At 36.8% G+C, this 19,551-nt stretch overlaps 1 protein-coding gene across 1 annotated transcript in view; it reads right to left on the reverse strand.

Annotated features, from left to right (window-relative positions):
• The window catches only part of LOC121296959 (mothers against decapentaplegic homolog 1), a 32,676-nt gene extending 18,370 nt beyond the window's left edge, over nucleotides 1-14,306 (reverse strand). The window contains exons 1-2 of the mRNA XM_041222934.1: nucleotides 14,220-14,306; nucleotides 6,334-6,955 (exon numbers count right to left, since the gene is read on the reverse strand). Coding sequence (XP_041078868.1) covers nucleotides 6,334-6,733 — 400 coding nt within the window. The 5' untranslated portion in view covers nucleotides 6,734-6,955; nucleotides 14,220-14,306. The remainder of the gene's footprint in view (nucleotides 1-6,333; nucleotides 6,956-14,219) is intronic.
• Between the last annotated feature and the right edge of the window lie 5,245 nt (nucleotides 14,307-19,551).

The raw sequence follows: 19,551 nt of genomic DNA on the forward strand, positions 1-19,551 counted from the left end.
AAAAAACAATTTTTTTCATTTAATGGCTTTTTCTAAATTTCCAAATGAACGTATTTCTCAGACTAATATCCAAACCCCCCCCCCACCCCCAAAAAAAAACCAACACGTTGTTTGTCCCACCACTAAAGTCCAGAGAGCATACGCATTTAAAAAGACTCAATTTATCGATTGTCAAAAACTTACATTTTTTTTTTAATATACTATGCATGTATTTGATAAATAAAATGAAGAAAAAAGGACGACTGAATGAAAGATAATAAAATGTGTTCCTCAGAGATCAAGCTAGATGACAGACTCAAGTAAATGTTGGACTATATACTGCAGCTGTTTCCAATCCAAAAGGATAAATAGTATTTTCAGTCCTGGGAATAGCTGAGAAAGAGGAGACTATAAGACAAATGCAAGCTGGGCACTGCTCTTTCCTACTATTGTATGCGCCACATGCCAGATGACAAGCTTCCCACTGCACTCTTCCTCAGTGTTACCACATGTTTGCTGCAGCTGGGTGGAGAGAGCAACCCTAAGACAAAGCTTTCATTATCCCCGTCTGGAATTTCCTGCTCTCTCTCTCTCTCTCTCTCTCTCTCTCTCTCTCTCTCTCTCTCTCTCTCAACATAGTACAGCTGTTTTTCTCTCGCCAGTTGGCCCTACTGTCCCGCTCATCCAAAAAAAAATATATACATGTAGCTGAACAAGCAAACGAAGACTGAAACTTTAACTACAGTTCAAATAAAACAAAAGCGTGAAAATGGCATTGTAAAGTGAAGGGGGGGGGGGGGGGGGGGCACCATTTTGATTCTTGTTTATTACATTCCACATAATAGACGCAACAAAAAAATATACAACCGATTTAAATCCTAAACAACATTTTCAGGAACTTGGGTACTGCTTAAGCGAGGCACTTCAAAATGACATGCTTGCATTTCTGTCCCATGAGATTCTGACTCTAAAGCAGCACAACGCATTTGTCCCAGATGGCTTTCAATAGAGATCACTAAGTGTGCACTTTTACTTTTTGCTGTTAAAACAGAGCTGCTGTGTTGATCCTGTGGTTTTTTTTATTGTTTTTATATAGAGCTAGATAGATAGATGGCTAGGATAGAGATAGATATATTCCACCCCCCCACCCCAATCTCTCATATCACACCGAGCTCTTTTTCATTTGCCTTTTTTTTTTTTTTAAACTGTCGCACAAAGTATGGTGAGATGGTATTTGTCATTTGTAGTGAACACGAACGTCTGATTTTTGTATCCTAATACATGTCAAAAAACAGTTGCTCAAATATTTGTCCCAGATCTAAAAATACTGGTGTCATTTAAACCAAAATAAGTTTACCACCACTAAATTAAGGTTCACTAAATACAGGGAACCATGTTTTACTGTGTTTCAGAATGTTAGTTTGACCTTTCATCGTGCAAATTAGCGTCAAGTAGACAAACTGTTTTCAGTAACAATTCAACAAAAACAAAAATGTAATCCCTTTTCCTTCCAATATTTTCAAAAGGAAAGGGTTTCAGATTGTCAATGGCAGTAGGTACACAGAGAAATTGTTAAAGACTATGGATAATAATTGCCGCTATACCTAACCAACAGGACATTGAACACATTTTGAACATTAACAATAAATTAATAAGTAGCCTAAAATCTGAAATTTCTCAACATAAAAAACATTGCATTGGTGCTAATAAAATCAGTCTCCCTCGGGTGCTCCCTGTCCCAAGGCAGATGAACGCAGTGAGACGAGGCAAGCTGCAATTGAATAGAAAAGTACTGACACAGAATATTGTAAATAGTTTCTATTGTACTTTAATATAATATTGTAATCTACGGTAATTTGATTGCCGAGTATATATAAATGAGATCTCTCTTTAGATTGTAACTGGTAGACTGTCCAACTGTTTAGTAAATTAACTCAACTCGTTACGCATCAATTTATAGGCCGGACATAACAAACTGCAAAAAACTATGAAAAAAATGTAACCGCCTAAACAACTGAACAGAAATGAGTGTGATACAGAACCGAAACTGTATATAAGACAAGTGAAAATAATTGGGTTTATATACCAAAAATGCATACAGTGTAGCCTTGTGCATAATAAAAAAAATAAATAAATAAAAATAATACTTTTGAACCGAAATGCGTCCATGTACATAATGATTATAATAAATGTGTCTATGTAGCCTATAGTACTTCAGTGCAAAATGTTTCTGAAGACATTCTATAGCTAATACTCTGTAAATAGGTAACAATTTTAAATAGCTTTATACACCATAGTCCAAAAAAATCACATATTAGGCTAAAGGCTATGCAGCCGAGATACATCCATATATATACATGCATATATATAAATGTATTGTTTGTCTAGCTGCAACAGTATAGTTATCCTACTCCTAGTTATTAACCTGTGCATTTCTTGCAATTGGTATCTATGAGATCCACATTGTGAAACACGTGAACAGCGTTTCACTGTAAAGAATAAATAGGTTGATGGCTGCAATCTATTCTAAAGCACATGAATTTACTATCCACCTGCAAGACGAGGAATGGCGTTGATATTTTAGACCAGATGGCATGGAAATACCCCATGCCACATGGTCTGAACGCCAACTCCACTTCATTGCATTCACAGTTTCATTCATTTTAGGGGTGCAAACTGATCTAATCAATACAATGCATTTGCAGCCATTGTCCAGATGGGAAGAAAAAAAAAAAAAAACTAGGAAGACTAAATAATACTATACTGTATAAGTGAAATGCTACTGTGGGTCATTTTTTGATAGATACAGATAGCTAGATCAGGGCTTGAACTTCAGCATGGGATTGCAGAAATCGTGCATTTTCCAAGTTGCTCCCACATATCTGCAACTTTCAGTGCAGGAAAATCCTGCAGAGATTTTAAGACACCAAGTAACTGTATTTTTCACCCAATTTAGAATGCCTGAAACACTACAATAATTTCTAAGGAAGTGGGTGTCCGTGACGAAAGCACTATGAGCCGCATTCTGAGTAGATCTGGTTAAAATAAATAAAAGCAGTGCTGGATATTTTAAGTGCCGCAAGGCTTTATTCTCTTGTACATGATTCTCAGACCCTATCTTTAAGCATTACAGAAACCCAGTACACTGCAGTAAGTAAAAAAAAAAAAAAAAAAAAAAAAAAAAAAAGACGATATTAAGTCAATCTAGGTGTTGTTTTGCAAGTGATGACTTTCGCTTTAACTCTTAAAACTCAGCCCCATTCATTTTGGAGCGCCAGTGCACTGAAGGTTACACACATATTACTCAGGCACCGTAAAAGCCACCTATAGCTTGTTTAGAAGTATAGACTCCAAAGACATATTCAGTGTGTGTACGAGGTACTCCTGGACAGAACTACAATCGCCTGAAGTTAAGCCTCTTATGACAGGGTTCACAACTTAGGTTTCATTTGGAATATTTCACATCATTGTAGCAGCTAGACTGGTCTGTAGTTATGAAGCACCACAGGCCCAGCTGGGCCGATTACATTTTTTAACCAATATCATAGTATAAGTATAGTGCACATGGCTTCCGTTTCAAACGGACCAGTCTGCCACACAGCTACAAAAACTAACTTACAAACCAATCCCCCACCCTCTCTGATAACTACGTAATTGATTTAATCCGAATTTTTGTTTGTTGTACTGTCAGAAACTGAGACTGCTTACCAAAAGTGCTGTGTTGGTAAGCATCGCTCCCTCTACATGGACATTTACAAAATCAGGTTTTCTACAATGAAGCAACCAAAAGAAAAGTGCTGAAATGAGTAATCATAAAGAAAGCAATTATGAAAAAAAAAAGACAAACATTTAGACTGGAGTCTTCATCTGACTCATCATGACAGCGAAAAAAAAGCAATGTTCTGCCTTGTTTCCTCAGACTTGCAGATAAAGCAGCAGCTTTGTTGAAAATTCAACATTTCGTTTACATCACATCCACTCTCACAGTAATAGTTCGGGGGTTTGTCTGCTGTGACTTCATGATCTTTCCAGGACTTGTTTATCACTCAGCAAGATTAGCGCTGACTTGGGAGAGTCTACACAAGCGACAACGCTCCGAGAGGGATAGTTATTTTGTATTATGAATGTTGTTTTAATAGTGTTTAGGATTAGAAATGGAAATTTCGAATAGTTTCCTATTAGAATGCACGGGGTGCAACATTTTCACTTATTCGATTAACCGAACTCTAGTCCCTGCTCTTACACTCCCAAGAACAAAAGGCAAATGTGTTTGTGTACTACAAGCACAGCACAACAGCGTAAGCCAGTAAAGTTTAGCCGGGTTCACAAAGTATACAAACAATGTCTAAGACTGTATTTCTTTGTTCAACACTCTATTTCCTTCGGCACAGGTTTTTCCTTTTGTTTACTGAATTAAAATACATAAGTCAATGAGCAGCAACATCACAGCACGTATCTCTTCCCATTAAAGCAACAGTAGCATAACATTGTGCAAACCAAATTAACTGTAGTGTATTCAGAATAAAATAACACCCATTACATAGCAACCTAAATATTCTACATCTGTTTAATTCTAACAAATAACATTTACAAAATAATCTGAATAGTGCAAATATTGTAACCTGGCCAAAACAATAAAAAATACATTCCAACATTACAATAGCACAACATTTTTCTACCAATTATAACTAGCCATCAAGTACTGACCTCAGACGAATCTAAATCAAGTTACTTTGTTTATTCAGTAACCTGTAAATAATTCAAAACAAAGAACATTCCTGGTTATACTTTTAATGGTCAGCGCAAATGCTGACGTTGCTATCCATTCACAATATGTCAACAGTAGACATTTTACATTGAGAACTGCAGACCAGAGTCCCAGCTCCCAAGTATCTTGCTTTTTCTTATTAGTCACTGTGTTGTCCTGCTTAACATTTAGTATGCCTTTTATATTCATCACGACGTTAAATTTACTTTTCTAATTTCAATGTTTCCCAAGTTCGACTTCCTTCTTTTAGCACTTGCTGTATGCATTTATTTTGTTTCAGTTCACACATTTGTGTGTGTACTCGAATATGTAATATGCTATTCAAATTGTTTTTTTGTTTTCATGTAATCAACTACACTGACCCATCCCTAATTAGGATTATTATAATTCAGTTTTAGCGTTGCTGTGACCATACTGCAACAGCTGGGTTGCGGGTTTGTTCGTGAAAAAAGGAGTATCATTTGTAATAATTATAATTTTAAATCTTAACAGTATTTTCATTTTCTGATCAGCACACAGGATGTGTGCATGTTGAATGGCTGAACTGACATATATTGAAAGACTTCGCTTAGCCAATTTCTTTTTCTTTTGAGAGCCGTGGGCTCTTTGGTTACCCTACTCAGTGAAAATAAAAGCCACCATGACAAAAAAATTTAAATATATATTGCGCCCAATAAAATTGATCCGGGCCAGTAAAAACACAAGCTCAGTGGCCCAAGGGGCCAGTAGTTAAAAATCTAAACACAGAGCCCCATATATATATATATATATATATATATATATATATATATATGTATGTGTGTATGTATATGTATATATATATATATATATATATATATATATATATATATATATATATGTGTGTGTGTGTGTGCGTATATATAAGCGAGATACTGTATAATTTAGCTCGAGCCAGCTGAATTTAATGAATTAAAATAAAGAACATTTGACTAATTATTTGTAGCCTACCTTGTGTTTAAATATAGATAATTAATTTATTCATTTATGCATTTTGTTGTAGGATTCGTGAGCTTTGTACATATTTTTAGTTATGCTTCTGATTAGGGGGCAAGCTTTTCCTCCATTTTCTACTGTCCAGGACGTCACACAGATGTTCAGATGTTCAGTGCTATTGGTCGAGAGCACACTGGTCAGTGTTCAGGGCTTCGAGAATTATTCTTGAAGAAATCTGGACGTGCCAATCCAAGACACGAAGCGAAGCGCCTGTGTGTCCAATCTCATTGAAACACATTATATCAAAAAGTGATTTGAGGCGAAGCGATGCGATGTACTGGTGTGTCCTGGCTTCCATGTTGGCATTTACAGCACACACACACACACACACACACACACACACACACACACAATTAGCCTGATCATAAGAGGTGCTCCTGCAAATCTGTAATGATAGTTATGAGTTAAACTGATCCCAACACCTGATCTTCCAGTTCTCTCGACCAGAAAGTCATTAACACACATTAAAACATCACAAATCCACCATGAAGGAAACTACCAGCTCAATCAAGTAATTATAAAATCCAACTGTTCATTACAAATTGCTCCCTAAGGGTTACAGTACTACCTACCCGGACTCTCGACCCGCTTGTAGTGGTAGGGGTTGATGCAGACCTCCTTCTGCTTGGAGCCGAAGGGGTACTCGCAGCACTCCAGCGGTTTCAGTTCATGGTGGCTCTGAAGGTCGGGCCAGCGCCAGACACGGCAGTAGATGACATGCGGTAGCCCCTTGCGGTGAGAAACCTGCAGGCGACCGTCCAGGGAGCGGGGGATTGTGACGCAGTTGGACGGCTGGCCGGGGCAGCTGAGCGCCTTCTCCAGCTCTTCCATCGCACCCTTCTTCTTCTTCAGCTTCTTCACCAGGGCGTCCACCGCCTTCTCTGCCCATTTCTCCTCCTCATCACCCTGCTTCCAGCCCAGCAGCCGCTTCACCGCCGGGCTGGTGAAGGAGAACAAGCTGGTCACGTTCATCGTTTTTTCCGTGAGCAGTTTCTGATTTAACCAAAACCTTTTGTAAAGTCAGCTTCCCACAAAATATATATTTTTTTTTTATTGAAAACACAACTGAGTTCAGTTAAATTCAGGTTTTTGTCCGTCTCAGTTAAAGGTTGTGTGAGAATTCCGCCATCTGAATAAATCAGAGCCCAGCTTTGTTGTTCTTTCAGTCTGGTTACTGCGCTTTGTCACAAGCACCTGAGAGAGAGAGAGAGCAAGAGAGAGAGAGCAAGAGAGAGAGAGAGAAACAAACATTGAGGGGAAGGAAGTTGTCAAAATGGGCAGGGTCTTATACATTTTGTCCAAACTTAAGGACTTGGACAAAACAATAGTATACCAACTCTGAATGAAACCTAGCACAGGAAGCAGTTAAAACTGGCAGAACATCCTGGTCTCCAGGGAAAGTGATGTCATTTTATTATAGCTTCTGGGAATCTCTGGTCCTTGAGTAACATAGGGTCAAATGATACACATACCATGGAAATAGTGGGAGTCCCAACACTAGCACTGCAGTTTGGCTTTCAATACAAGAGAGAGTCAGCAAACCCAGTGTTCATAAAGAAGCACAGCAAGTCTTTTATGCAGGGAAACATCCCCTGGAGAAATAATGCATATTTAAAGCCATGCATGCATTAAAAAAAAAAACACACACACTCCTTTAATTAGTTAACCGTGTAATAATCATTTTATACTTCTAATTCTAAAACTGAAAGGTGTGCGAGAGGAATCATAACCACTCAGACAAATGCTTAAGATTGGCTGTTACAAATCAATCATCCCTCCCCTAAATCCATTTAGGCGTAACATTTTAAAATGGCCCTGCATCTATTGTCTGTGAACCCATAACCATCACATATTGTGCCTCCAACACCCAGTAGTTTTAAATGAATACTTATAACTTTGTAAAAATCAGAAAGTGACAATTACATAGAACTATTTTCATTTGGCAACACATTATATATAACACAAAAAATAAAACAAATTAAATTAAATAAGTTGCTGTTTCCAAAATGCAGTAGTATAAAAAATAAGTCTGCGTGGCTATCAACAACAACTGACAGGAAAGCTAAAAGCCCTCCCTATATTTAGACTCAGTGCCTGCTCCCACTCTAACTGCTAATTTAATCTGGACCTTCTGCAACGGAAACACATTCATATCCAAAACCAGCATCAAAGGAAACATCTTTAGAGGAGATATCCTTCGAGCGGCCAGCACACAGTCCCATGCCACTTTCCACATTGTTCTACAACTCCTCTGGGAACAACGAAGAGTTTATTTATTTTTATTGCTGAAAACATCACTTCCTCCCCAACAAGTTTATAGTTCTCTACAGGTGGACTGCAGGAACTGGGTGGCTGTACTGTAGAACCACTGGAAAACAATCAACTATAATGCATGCTAGCTACTGGCCATTTCCTCACTCCAACCCTGACTGTCACGTCAATGTGCTTAACCCCTTGATGGATATTAGAAGAGTTAAGTAGGTCACAATGTGCAGATTTTATTTCACAACCCTTTCCTTCAATTAAAACAAAAGGTGACCACTCTTTTGTCTGGAGGCCTGGTTAGCAGAACCTCAACTACAAAAAGGTTAACAGAGTTTAAAAAAAAATAAAAAAATAAAATACAATACAGCAGAGCATTACAAACAATAGTGTGTGGTAAAGGTCTCTACTCCAGCGCAGAACATATTGCCCAATAGCATCAAGCTGTCCACTATACAATTCTATTTGTTGACAAGACAAAATGTTGGTTCATATTTCAAACTTCTGGTCGGAGTCGAGGGTCTCCGACTCCTTGCGTCAGGTCAGAATTACGTCACCCGCATTCTTACGACGTGCATTTTTTATGTTAAGACGTACAGCCTCTTTGGGTCGGCGAACTGAAATCACATAGGGTCGGATAACATTGAAAAATGTCAATATCTGCTGAATGGTCAGAGTGAAGCTGCACAGCTTTTATAGCTTTCTGCACCTAATGTATCGCATTCATCTGCAACACAAGTATGAACCAGCCTTAACACACAGCAATGGTCTAATACTGCTCTGCTTCTTACTTGCTCAAGGTTCTCAAATTAGTTTTATATAATAACATTAGGGTGAAAGTCTACTACGTATTTTTAGAGCTCTTCATTTAAGTTTGAGGCAGTAGCAGGAAGGTTTATTTCATGCACAAACAGCCATGTTTAGCAGAAAATTCCAGAACTTTATTAGGCATTGTAATTCTTTACGGTCCTTTGTTTCGCAGGATGATTCTTTAACACTTCTTACCAATGTTATTTCTCTCTCATTGCCATGAATTAAGAATGACATTTTTTTTATCACAGTTTAACGCATTGCAGTTTCTGGATCAGTCAGCATCTGTAGATCAAAGCTAACTTTAGCAAACCTCACCTACCCTGTCATTATGACAGAAAAACATCCCACTGTACAGGAAGGCTGGAACAAGCAGTCACTTCTCACGCCATTGGAAAAAGTGCCACCACATCTCAGTTCTTCAGCCAGCTGTCAGGTGTACAGAGGCCTAACTCATCTCATATTTGCATGACTAGCGCAATTCAAACGTATTTATAATTATAAGGTATAATTCAATTGTATGTACAACAATCACAAATCCTTAAAAGACCAACCTCAGAAATAGCATGCAAGAAATTGACTTTCCTGAATTGTACACTGCTTTTGGCAGGTCCTTTAGCTCTGTACAGAGAGGCAGCTGTAGTGATGAAGCACTGCAACTTCCCTTCCCCTCTCCAATCCACTCAGTTAATCAGTCTACGCAGACAAGTACAGCATTAATGGTTTCAAAAGCTGTTCTGCACTAACGACTACAAATAGCTTTGGTAGAGTGAGCCTTGGCACAGAGGCGTATGCTTTGACTTAAACACTAATGTCAAGTTTACACACCTGTTGTAAAAAATACATTTAAGAGTACTGAAATATAAGTGAACACAATCATGTATTGTAAAGTATTCTGAGTTACCCATCATTAAAGCTTAATGTATTTTCTATTGAATTATATTATAATTGGTTTACCGAAAGGCACAGCTGAGATCAACTAAGTGTCTAGATGCTTATTCTCATATAGGCATCCGCAACTGTACATTGAATACACTTTATTCTTACTGTAAATATGAATTGCAGTTAAGGTTTTCAGACAAGCAGAATTATTGCATTACTCTGTAGTATGAACCATTTCAAATGCTAGAATGTCCTTTATATAGGAAACAGCAGATTGTGACATTCAATAAAAATGATTTTTCAACTTATGTATACTTAAGGCTTAACCAGAGCTCCATTTATAATTAAGGGCTAAACAGAAGGTCATTTGCTAGTAGAACTGCAAAACTAAAAATTTTGTGTAGTGGAAGGTACAGGTCAGGTAAGAAACCAGGCCAAATATTTAAGCTCAATGAAGATTTGTTGAGCTACACCCCCTTTTGTAAACGCGTCTCATTTTGGAGTCATTTTCAGATCCTCAGAATCACACTTAGAAACGTCAGAAGCCCTATGAATTATTCTGTGCAGATAACCAGGTAGGTCTTCTGCAGAATTCATGCAAAATAAGTACCACCACTTTAGTATTTATGTGCTGCTGGGGGGGTGGGGATTTTGAAGTGCATGTTCCTTCTAAAGTTGAAGAGATGTCACTTTCAAATTGCTTTTGTGTTCTTAATTTAACTGGCTTTCTGTTTGCAGCTCTGCTACTGTCTACCTACTTTACTGTCTGATTTAATGACTCCACAAAAAGGCTTCCGGATGAAAGTATTGAAAATGGCCAAAATCTTTGAAGGGCTGAAATACCTTGTGGGACACAAGTTAACAAACTGACATTTAATGGGCTTACTGATGAGGATCTGAAGGACTTGTGGTAAAATAATTGACCTGGTAATCTGTATCCTTACTGTAAATCAACAAGGACACTTCTGCCTGCAGCTCAGTGTGTACAAATGTGAGTGTGTGTAAAACTAAATTGAACAGTATCACAAAAATGATCACCATACAGCACCGCCCAGCCAAATTCTAATATTACTATATCTTTGTGGCAAATAATGCAGAAAGTTTTATCACCACTGTAGCCCATGAAGAGGGCATTTCTCTGGTCATCACAAGGATTTTGATTCTTCTGTACATCTCTAACATACGCTGGCCGTGTGCAAGAGTTACGTACATTAGAATAAACTATGATGGGCAACCGTTTTCTTTTCTCTGCTAATGGAGGAAATGAGTTCAACAGCTAAACTGAGGTAAACCTGTTTAGTTGTTTACTACTATGCACTGGACTTCCCTGACCTCAGCACCACGTTGCCGAACCTTCAGCTAATGCACTATCCTTGCACTATTATGTCACTGTAGATATAACTTATTGTAAGCCTAAATTGTTGCATCCTATTTCATACTGTATTCGAGTAGTATTTGCACTGTATTTAAATATGAATCTTGCCCTATAACACCTGTAAGTCACCTTGGATAAAGGAGACTGCCAAAAACAAAAATAAATAATATAATAATAATAATAATAATAATAATAATAATAATAATAATAATAATAATAATAATAATACGGTCAATTAAAGGGTCTTGCTGTGTCCAAATGGCTGCCTGCAGAGGAGCCAATTATTACCAAGGATGATGGCGATGGTCTTGCGATATGGATGGGACACCAGTCACATTTTTACTGACACCCACCAATATAGCAACCGAGCTTAAAGATAATTTAAACTCATATGGTCAAACAACTCAGCCAGCCAGCCGTTCAAAGGCTATAGGCTTAGTGTTAACAGTCCTCACAGCTAGAGCAAAAAAAAAAAAAAAAAAAAAAAAAAAAATTAAGATTCAATGTTGGTGCACATTTGTCTCCTTCCTGAGAAAAATATTATAGCAAAGTCAGCATCATCAACTATTTTCAGGAAATAATAAATATTAACAGTAAAATAAATCTCTACCACTGACTCTTAAACAATAAGCACAGATGTTTCAAAGGCATGTCAGTTGCATTCGGTGCCAACCTAGGTTTTAAAGCATTCCTTGAGCTGTATTTCTGCAAGTTGGTAAATAAATAAAAATACCAAACAATACTAATAGCACAAACACACTAATACTACTAAGAATTACTACTTTTAGAAAATCTTACTCCCAATACAACACTAAAATTCTTCCATCACTCTTTTGGAGGAAAAAAAAAAGGCTATACCAGACACCTGTGATTTCCTGCCCTTTCTATGTGCTTCAATTAGCACATGTGAGCTAATGGGATCTCATCATAGACTTTTACAGCCTGACCTCCATGTCATCCTGTATCATTTTGCAACGGTTCAGTGCTGTAAATCAATTTAGGATCTCAAGCAGGTTGAAGAGGCTGGTAATGATGCTCTATCTATGGCCCTGGGGGACTCCACATTATACAGAACTTACATTATTTATAAAAGGGCTAGATGATGCCTCCATTAGGCGCTGTTCAAATTAGCCCTTCTGTGATCTGGCTTAAACTCAGACACTTTAGAATGTTGTTTGAGCTACAAATCTTCTCTGATACAGTTGCACCTTTAAGTTCATACAATACTACATGCATTAAAATGGGCTGTCAAATTTGACACAGTACATGCAGAACTGTTCTTAAAACAACTTCTGAATAAACCTAATGCACAATGCAAACTTGCACTTAACTGAAACAAGAAAACAGACTATAAAATATTCACTCAGTTTGACCTCAGGATACAACAGAGCGCCATGTGCTTTACACACTTCTACACTCAATGCCAAATTAAAGTTAAAAACCCTTTTGTTCACAAAGCATAAAACTGCTCTCATGTGCCAGCTCAGATTGCCAGGTGTATATCTACAACAAGGGCAGTATGTCACAAAACAGTCAAATAAATGTCTTAACATGGCAACTGACTAACATACTTAACATCACCCTCAGGGATAAAATTGCAATTAGATCATCACAAACAAATATAAAAATGGGGGCATTCACAAGTCTGAATGCAGTTTAATCATTTTTCATTTGGAATTTATTCATTTTTTAGTTTTGTACCAACAAATGCTTGACACATTTTGAAAATAAAACTCTAGTTAACTTAACTTCGGTTCTGTTTTGTTTTTGAGCTGTGGTGGGGTACCTAATGCGATTCCTGTCATTTAGAAGCTAATGCAACCCAACGCAGCCATCTTTCTGGTTTTTAAGTAAGCTTTGCTCCCAAATCAATCTTGTACAGCATTTCAAAACCACAAAGACATTTTATATAAAGCAACAAATGTGACAGGAATGTATAATAAAAAAGTAAGGAGAAATCTGTCCTTTAGGTAATAAGATCTTGCCTCAAACTGCTTGCTGTCAAGTTTTGTTCCAGACTCTGCTGTGGGTCCACATCAAGTACAGATATACACTGTACAACACATAGCATCACTATTGCAATATGCCAAGTTCTAGAATCGAGACGCATGTGACACCTCGCCCACCACCGACTTAGGTTGTGTCAATAGTTTTTTTTTTTTTTTTTTTTTTTTTTTTTAAATGCTGTTTTACCTTTAACGTGGGGACCGGTCAAAAAAAAAAAAAAAAAAATGTAAAGGTTCTAAGCAAATCTAAAATTATTTATTTTAGTATTTGAATTGGCCAGCTGCGAAAGGCCAGCTGCACTTCGTTTAAAAAAACAAAACAAAAAAAAAACATTTAAACAAAAGAAACTCAAATTACCGCCAAAGTGTTACATTAAGTGACTTTGTATACATAGATGGCGCATTTTACGAGGGTATCCACAGTACAAACAAAACACAACACACGACTGCGGGAGTTTCAAAGAAAAGTGAAGCTGAGATAACTGATTTCGTAGCAAAAGCAAAACATAACACTTGTGCAACATATAATTTTTTGGTGACGTTTAAAACCTTATGTTGGAAAGTTAAATGCACCGTTTACGCATAGCATTAAAAAAAAAAAAAAAAAAAAATCACTGATTCACATCATGACTTTTTTCTTAAGAAAAAATGGTTTTAAAACTACCCTTCCACGAACTGTACATTTTTTTTTTTTTTTTAAGTTGTCAAGTTCGATGTTTGATGAACTAGATGTAAACAAAACGAAGTTACTTAAATGCAGTCGTCTGAATCAAATAACACTTAACCAATGTCTTAACAAATAATAGCGTACACTTTCACTAACTTGCGGAAATCCGTTTTCTTACATACAAAAACACACCACTGCCGAGCAGTTTAAAAGAATCTCATAACGAAATACGTTGGAAAAATCCAGACTTTCTTCTGATTTTAGACGCCATCATGCTGGCTTAAAAACGAGGAAAAATGTATTTAAAAAAAAAAAGTTTACAAACTTATCTAAAGACAAAACAACATGCAAACTTAAACAACCGCATACATAATAATCTACCAGTTCAAAGGAATCGCTGTATTTGTTGCAATTTCTGTGTTATTCGTGTATCCTCTAAAGTAAAACGAAAGTTACCTCTCTTTTCATTCCCCCCAGCTCCTCTCTCCACAGCTGCCTAGGTTGATCTGGTCTCCCTGGCGTCAGCGAGTCGGGAGCCACCGCACCCTCCCCCCCCAGTGCTCAATATCACACCGCGGGGGTACAGCTAGGGGTCGTCTTACAATAACCAACCAGGTCACTTACGAAGAGCTTACATCACGCGTCTCAATACAAAACTAGGGACAATATAGCCTTCTATAATCTCTGCGTGCACACTTGTAAATACTATAGCCGACTCTATATAACTCTATATGACGTATGACATATATTATATAGCATATATATATATATATATATATATATATATATATATATATATATATATATATATATATATATATAATATATATATATCTACAGTCCACTTAAACCTGCAAATTGTAGATGCACACACTGTGGATCTAAAGTGTTCATTAGCATAACCTTTTATAATACAGTAAAGACATAGAGACTATGATATCAACTCAATAATTACATTCTGGTTTTCTAGCTTTACAATTTATTTATTTATTTTTTTTAAATTATGAATTAGTCATTTAATAGATGCTTTTATCCAAAGCAACTTACAGAGACTAGGGGGTTAACTATACATCCCAGCTTCTGCTGTAGACTCACTTACAGGAGGAGCATAAGGAGGTTAAGCAGCTTGCTTAGGGTTGGGATTGCACTGGGAACCTACTGGTAACAAGCCCCTTTCTTAAACCACTGGAATACCATGCCTCCTTTTTTAGTGCGCAGAGAAGTCTTTACAATTGTATACAACAATCTTTTTTTTTTTTAAATGTATTTCTCATTTTGCATATACATTTGACAAGCTCAAATGTCGTTATTTGAAAACAGGTTAAAAGAAAGAAATTACAGTAAGAACTTAAAAGAAAACGAAGAAGAAGAAGAACAGACTGCACTCTAAAGTTTGGATTTAAAGCAATAAGAAACCGTATTAAAATCAATAAACATTTACATAAGGTGGCTCAGGACAGCAAGTGACTCACCTACCTGTGGAGCAGAAGGTTACAAGTTCAATTGCCACATGGGGATAACCTGGAAATACTCCAGCAGAATACGTTACATGTTTTATGGGGCATGACAAGAGGAGCTAGTCTTAAGATGAGATAAATAGCCCCTCAGCAGGGGGACTGGCTCCAGTGTCCTCTTAAAATCACACATTCAAATCTTGATCTTCCATCGTCATTATGCAGAGAGAACAGAGAAGTACAGAGAAGAGAGGACCCACATGTTAACAGGCAGCTCCTGCATATGAGCCCACCGTCATGGGTGCATAATTTGGTAATACAAGGAAGGAAAGGTTGTTCTGGTTCTATTAAAGAATAAATTAGAAATTCGAACAAATAAATTAGAACTAATAAATTAGAACAGCTGTAAATAGCAAATTTATTATTTAAAAAAAAACAACAACAAATCCATGAGGTCAAACGAAGTTGTGTTGCAGGGGGGCAACCACTGCCCAGGAAGATATAACGCTTTGTCTCATCTGCAGGGGATCAGAACCAGTAAACGCAAAGACACGGCACTGCTTCATTACATTAACTCACATAGATAAAAACATCTTTATATAGCACCTTTCATAGTGGACCACCATCACAAAGCACTTTACTGAGGTAGGCTGTGAGTTGTGCATTATATACAGAGTCACTTACAATAGGATGCTGATTTAACATCTCATCCGCATGATGGCGCACAAGGAAGTTAAGTGACTTGCTTAGGGTCACCCAGTGAGTCAGTCAGTGGCAGAGATGTGATTTAAACCAGTGACCTGCTGGTTACAAGCCTTGGACTTTAACCATTGGATCACACTGCCTCCTAATGCAGTTTTAAAAGTCACAGCACTGTAATGACTCCTTCCTCCATATATCTCCAGTTTCTAACACTTAGTAAGGTATAGTTACAGTCAGTTTACTAAGACCGCAAAGGACTACAGCAAAACATGAAGATTACCAGGAGTCAAACCTTCAAACTGAAGCTGCAAGTGAGCCACAACAAAAACAACCCTCATCCTGGTATATTTGTTTAAAGCTTCAATTAGATCTTCACTTTTGAGTAGCATATTTTTGTCTGCACAAGAAATGCTTATATTAAATAGCATAACCATCACTTCATTTATAGCTACCTCGTTATACATGGAAGGCACCCCTTAACTTCTAACATGATGTTATGGCCCTATTGACAGTGCCATGACAGCACATTGAGATATAGAAATGGTTACAAGAAAGAATAATGGATTATTTTCGCAACTGTGACGGAACTTAAAAGTATAACACTAGTTAAAATGAGACACAACTTTTTGTTAACAGAGGGGATTTGCTTTGGTAGCCAAAGCACATATAATCATGGAATCATTTCTCACTATTTTTGTAGTATTTTTTAATATGAATTGTGGTACTAGTATAGGGAGCAGCCTATGTAGAAACCCAGTATTTGGTGTATATTTGCAGCATACCTGCACTGAGGTGGAATACTCATTAAAATCTACAGAGGATTTAACACCTCCCCCTGGGTGACCCTAACCCAGGTCATTTTTTTTATTATTATTGTTTAAGCCTTCTCTGTCAAGTGCATGGGATTATCCAGAGAGTATCATGTTTAGTGGGTGTCTGCAGACACTATTTAGAGACTGAAAGAGTCACCCCCCCCCCCCCCCCCCACCCCCGTGATTAGTTCTACGCATCTAAAGAATGACTAAGTCATAATTATCTTAAAACAAAGCCTGCAATCCTATTCAGTACAAGTAAATAGTTACTCAGGGGTTACCTCAAAACACAGCATGCAATCTTATTCAGTAAAATAAATAGTGACTCAGGGATTACTTTAAACAAAGAGGGCAATGCTTTTCAGAAAAGTATTAGAATTAACAAGCAATAATTAAATACAGCAATAAATAAAAGTTTTTTAAAAAATCAGTTTATACTGTTTTTATCTGCTGCCTCTTTTTAGTAGCAATTTCTAGGACATAAAAAGGACATTGTTAAATTAGCTTTAATTTCCACAAATATATATATTATAAAATAATATATAATATATAAAAACATTATAAAATGAAACACTTCAACAACAATTTCAAAAGCATAGAAAAGACAATTATCTTAAAGTGAAATGCCCACAATTGCTCAATTGATCTAGTTTTACTTTGTCTTCTGTATGTTACATTTATTAGCTACAGTTCTATTAATGAATAGTTGTATTATGTAAGTCTTTCTTTTCCCACAAAAATTAGTAAATAACTGCAGTATTTCTCCCTTGAAAAACATGCAATGGTTTGTGTCTACACTTTGCAACCTTGGAACACTAAGGAGAACATTCAGTGTATCGATTTAAAGGAAATCTCTATAGGACTCCTTAAAACAATTGTGACAAGTCAGTACTTGATTGTTTGGGTCCTGTGACACCTGAGATAACCTTGCATGCTACACCCTGAGGACTTTGGAGAGTGAAAGCCCAGGTCCACCACTTTACTCCTCCTCACTCCCACACACCCAGTGCTGATTTATATATTAGAGGAACTCCTGTCACAACCAGGTCTGAAATCCTAGAAAATTCATTCGAAAACATAATTTTAATGCGTTTATCTATTAAAGATTAATGAATTACCCACATCGAAGTTTACTGTTACAGAAATGCTATCTGAATGAAATCAAACATAACAAAGTAAATACTAATTACAAAAAAGTAATTCATTGAACATCTTAAATCAGTTTAAAATCTGATAATGCATTTAAATGAAAAATCTGTACATAGATTATTATCAAAGCAGTAAACCACATTATTTGGCGTATTATTTCACTACTGCCAGTAAGAAACCTCCCATTAAGAATGCAGAAAAATAAATATTTATATTTTATTGGTCTTAGATTTAGAATGTGTTTTGTGCAGCTACTGGCAGCATTGAAATAAGCTACCCTATTGCCAGTAGCAAATATAGCAGAAAGAGTCAAAATTAATGTGTCTCAAAAGCACACACACACAATAATTGTATAGCCATTCCAGATGGGCATCAAATGGGCTCATTAATATTTCATACTACTGCACTAAAATAGATGTTTGTGAGCAACGTTAGAACACTAGGGACGTGAAGATTTTCTTTTTTTAATAATAACAACAAAAATTAGTCCTTTCCACGCTGTTAAGAACTACACTCCGTTTCTATAATATTTCTATTCTAAAAATACTTCGTTTCGAAAGTGTTTCAGTGTTACATTTTTTTTTCAGATTTCCAGTGCAAGCCTTGGCGTGGGAACTGAACGGTGGTGGTTGGTTTTTGTTTTCAATCTAACTACATCTCAATACAATACCAAAATTGAAAAGGCTATTTTAAATATTCCGGGTATGGTTGAAATTTGGGAAGGTACACTTCGGTATGCAAACTTCAACTCTGACTGAACCATTGCCATTATTCTGAATACTTAAATGTAGGTTTTGTTGACAACTTGATTATTAAAGCTTTATTGTTTTTTTTTTGTTTGTTTTGTTTTTTTTAGAACGGAATTACAAATAGAACGTGTGTGACAAAGTTTTCCTGTTAAGAAAACAGAATCAATTTTCAGTGTTTTTTTTTTTTAACTCTTCATTTCACTGCAACCCGTGTGTTGCCCAGGACTAGTTTATGCCACAAACCTCGGCCGGCGGATGAACATTTTGGAATATATGGAAGCACTCACTAGAACGGGTGACGTCACGCAGCTGGCGACAGAATGTCTGAGTGAGGCTCGAGCTTGCAGCAAGTAAATGTGAAATCTGGGAAAACAGTGCGAGTGAGCAAATTGAGTGGAGCGGTAACGGAGCAGACGACACACGCCCGCAGTTTATCAGCGAAGGGCGGGTAGAAGAGTGAGGACTCAAGGGTGTCTCTGATTGTAACTGGATGTACCTCGTTCGTTCTTTGTTTTAATTTTGTAAGAAACTGATTTGGAAACAAGTCTATAAAAATATTATTGTCTTCAGAAATAATTTGTTGCAAGGTGTGAAAATGTAGGTAGAGGAGTATGGCATACACTCAACTTGCTTTCAATTAAAATAATATTTATTGCCGTTTTTTTTTTTTTTTTTTTTTTTTGTTTTTTTTTTTTTTAAATTGTACATAGTAACTTGTATTAGATTAAAGTCAGTCTTTCATTGTAGTTTCAAGTTCAGCAGTTCCATGTGTTACATTGGGAAGTTATAGGACCTTGTTTAGAATTAAAAAAAAAACAAAACAAAACCGTAATATGTCAGTTTCAAACATTCTATTGACCCAAAACGTGGTCCTTTTTATGCACAGTATTGTTTGTGTGCGTTAGGTTTATTGTTTTAGAGA

This window comes from Polyodon spathula, chromosome 2 (assembly GCF_017654505.1).
Source record: "Polyodon spathula isolate WHYD16114869_AA chromosome 2, ASM1765450v1, whole genome shotgun sequence".
Taxonomy (NCBI): Eukaryota; Metazoa; Chordata; class Actinopteri; order Acipenseriformes; family Polyodontidae; genus Polyodon; species Polyodon spathula.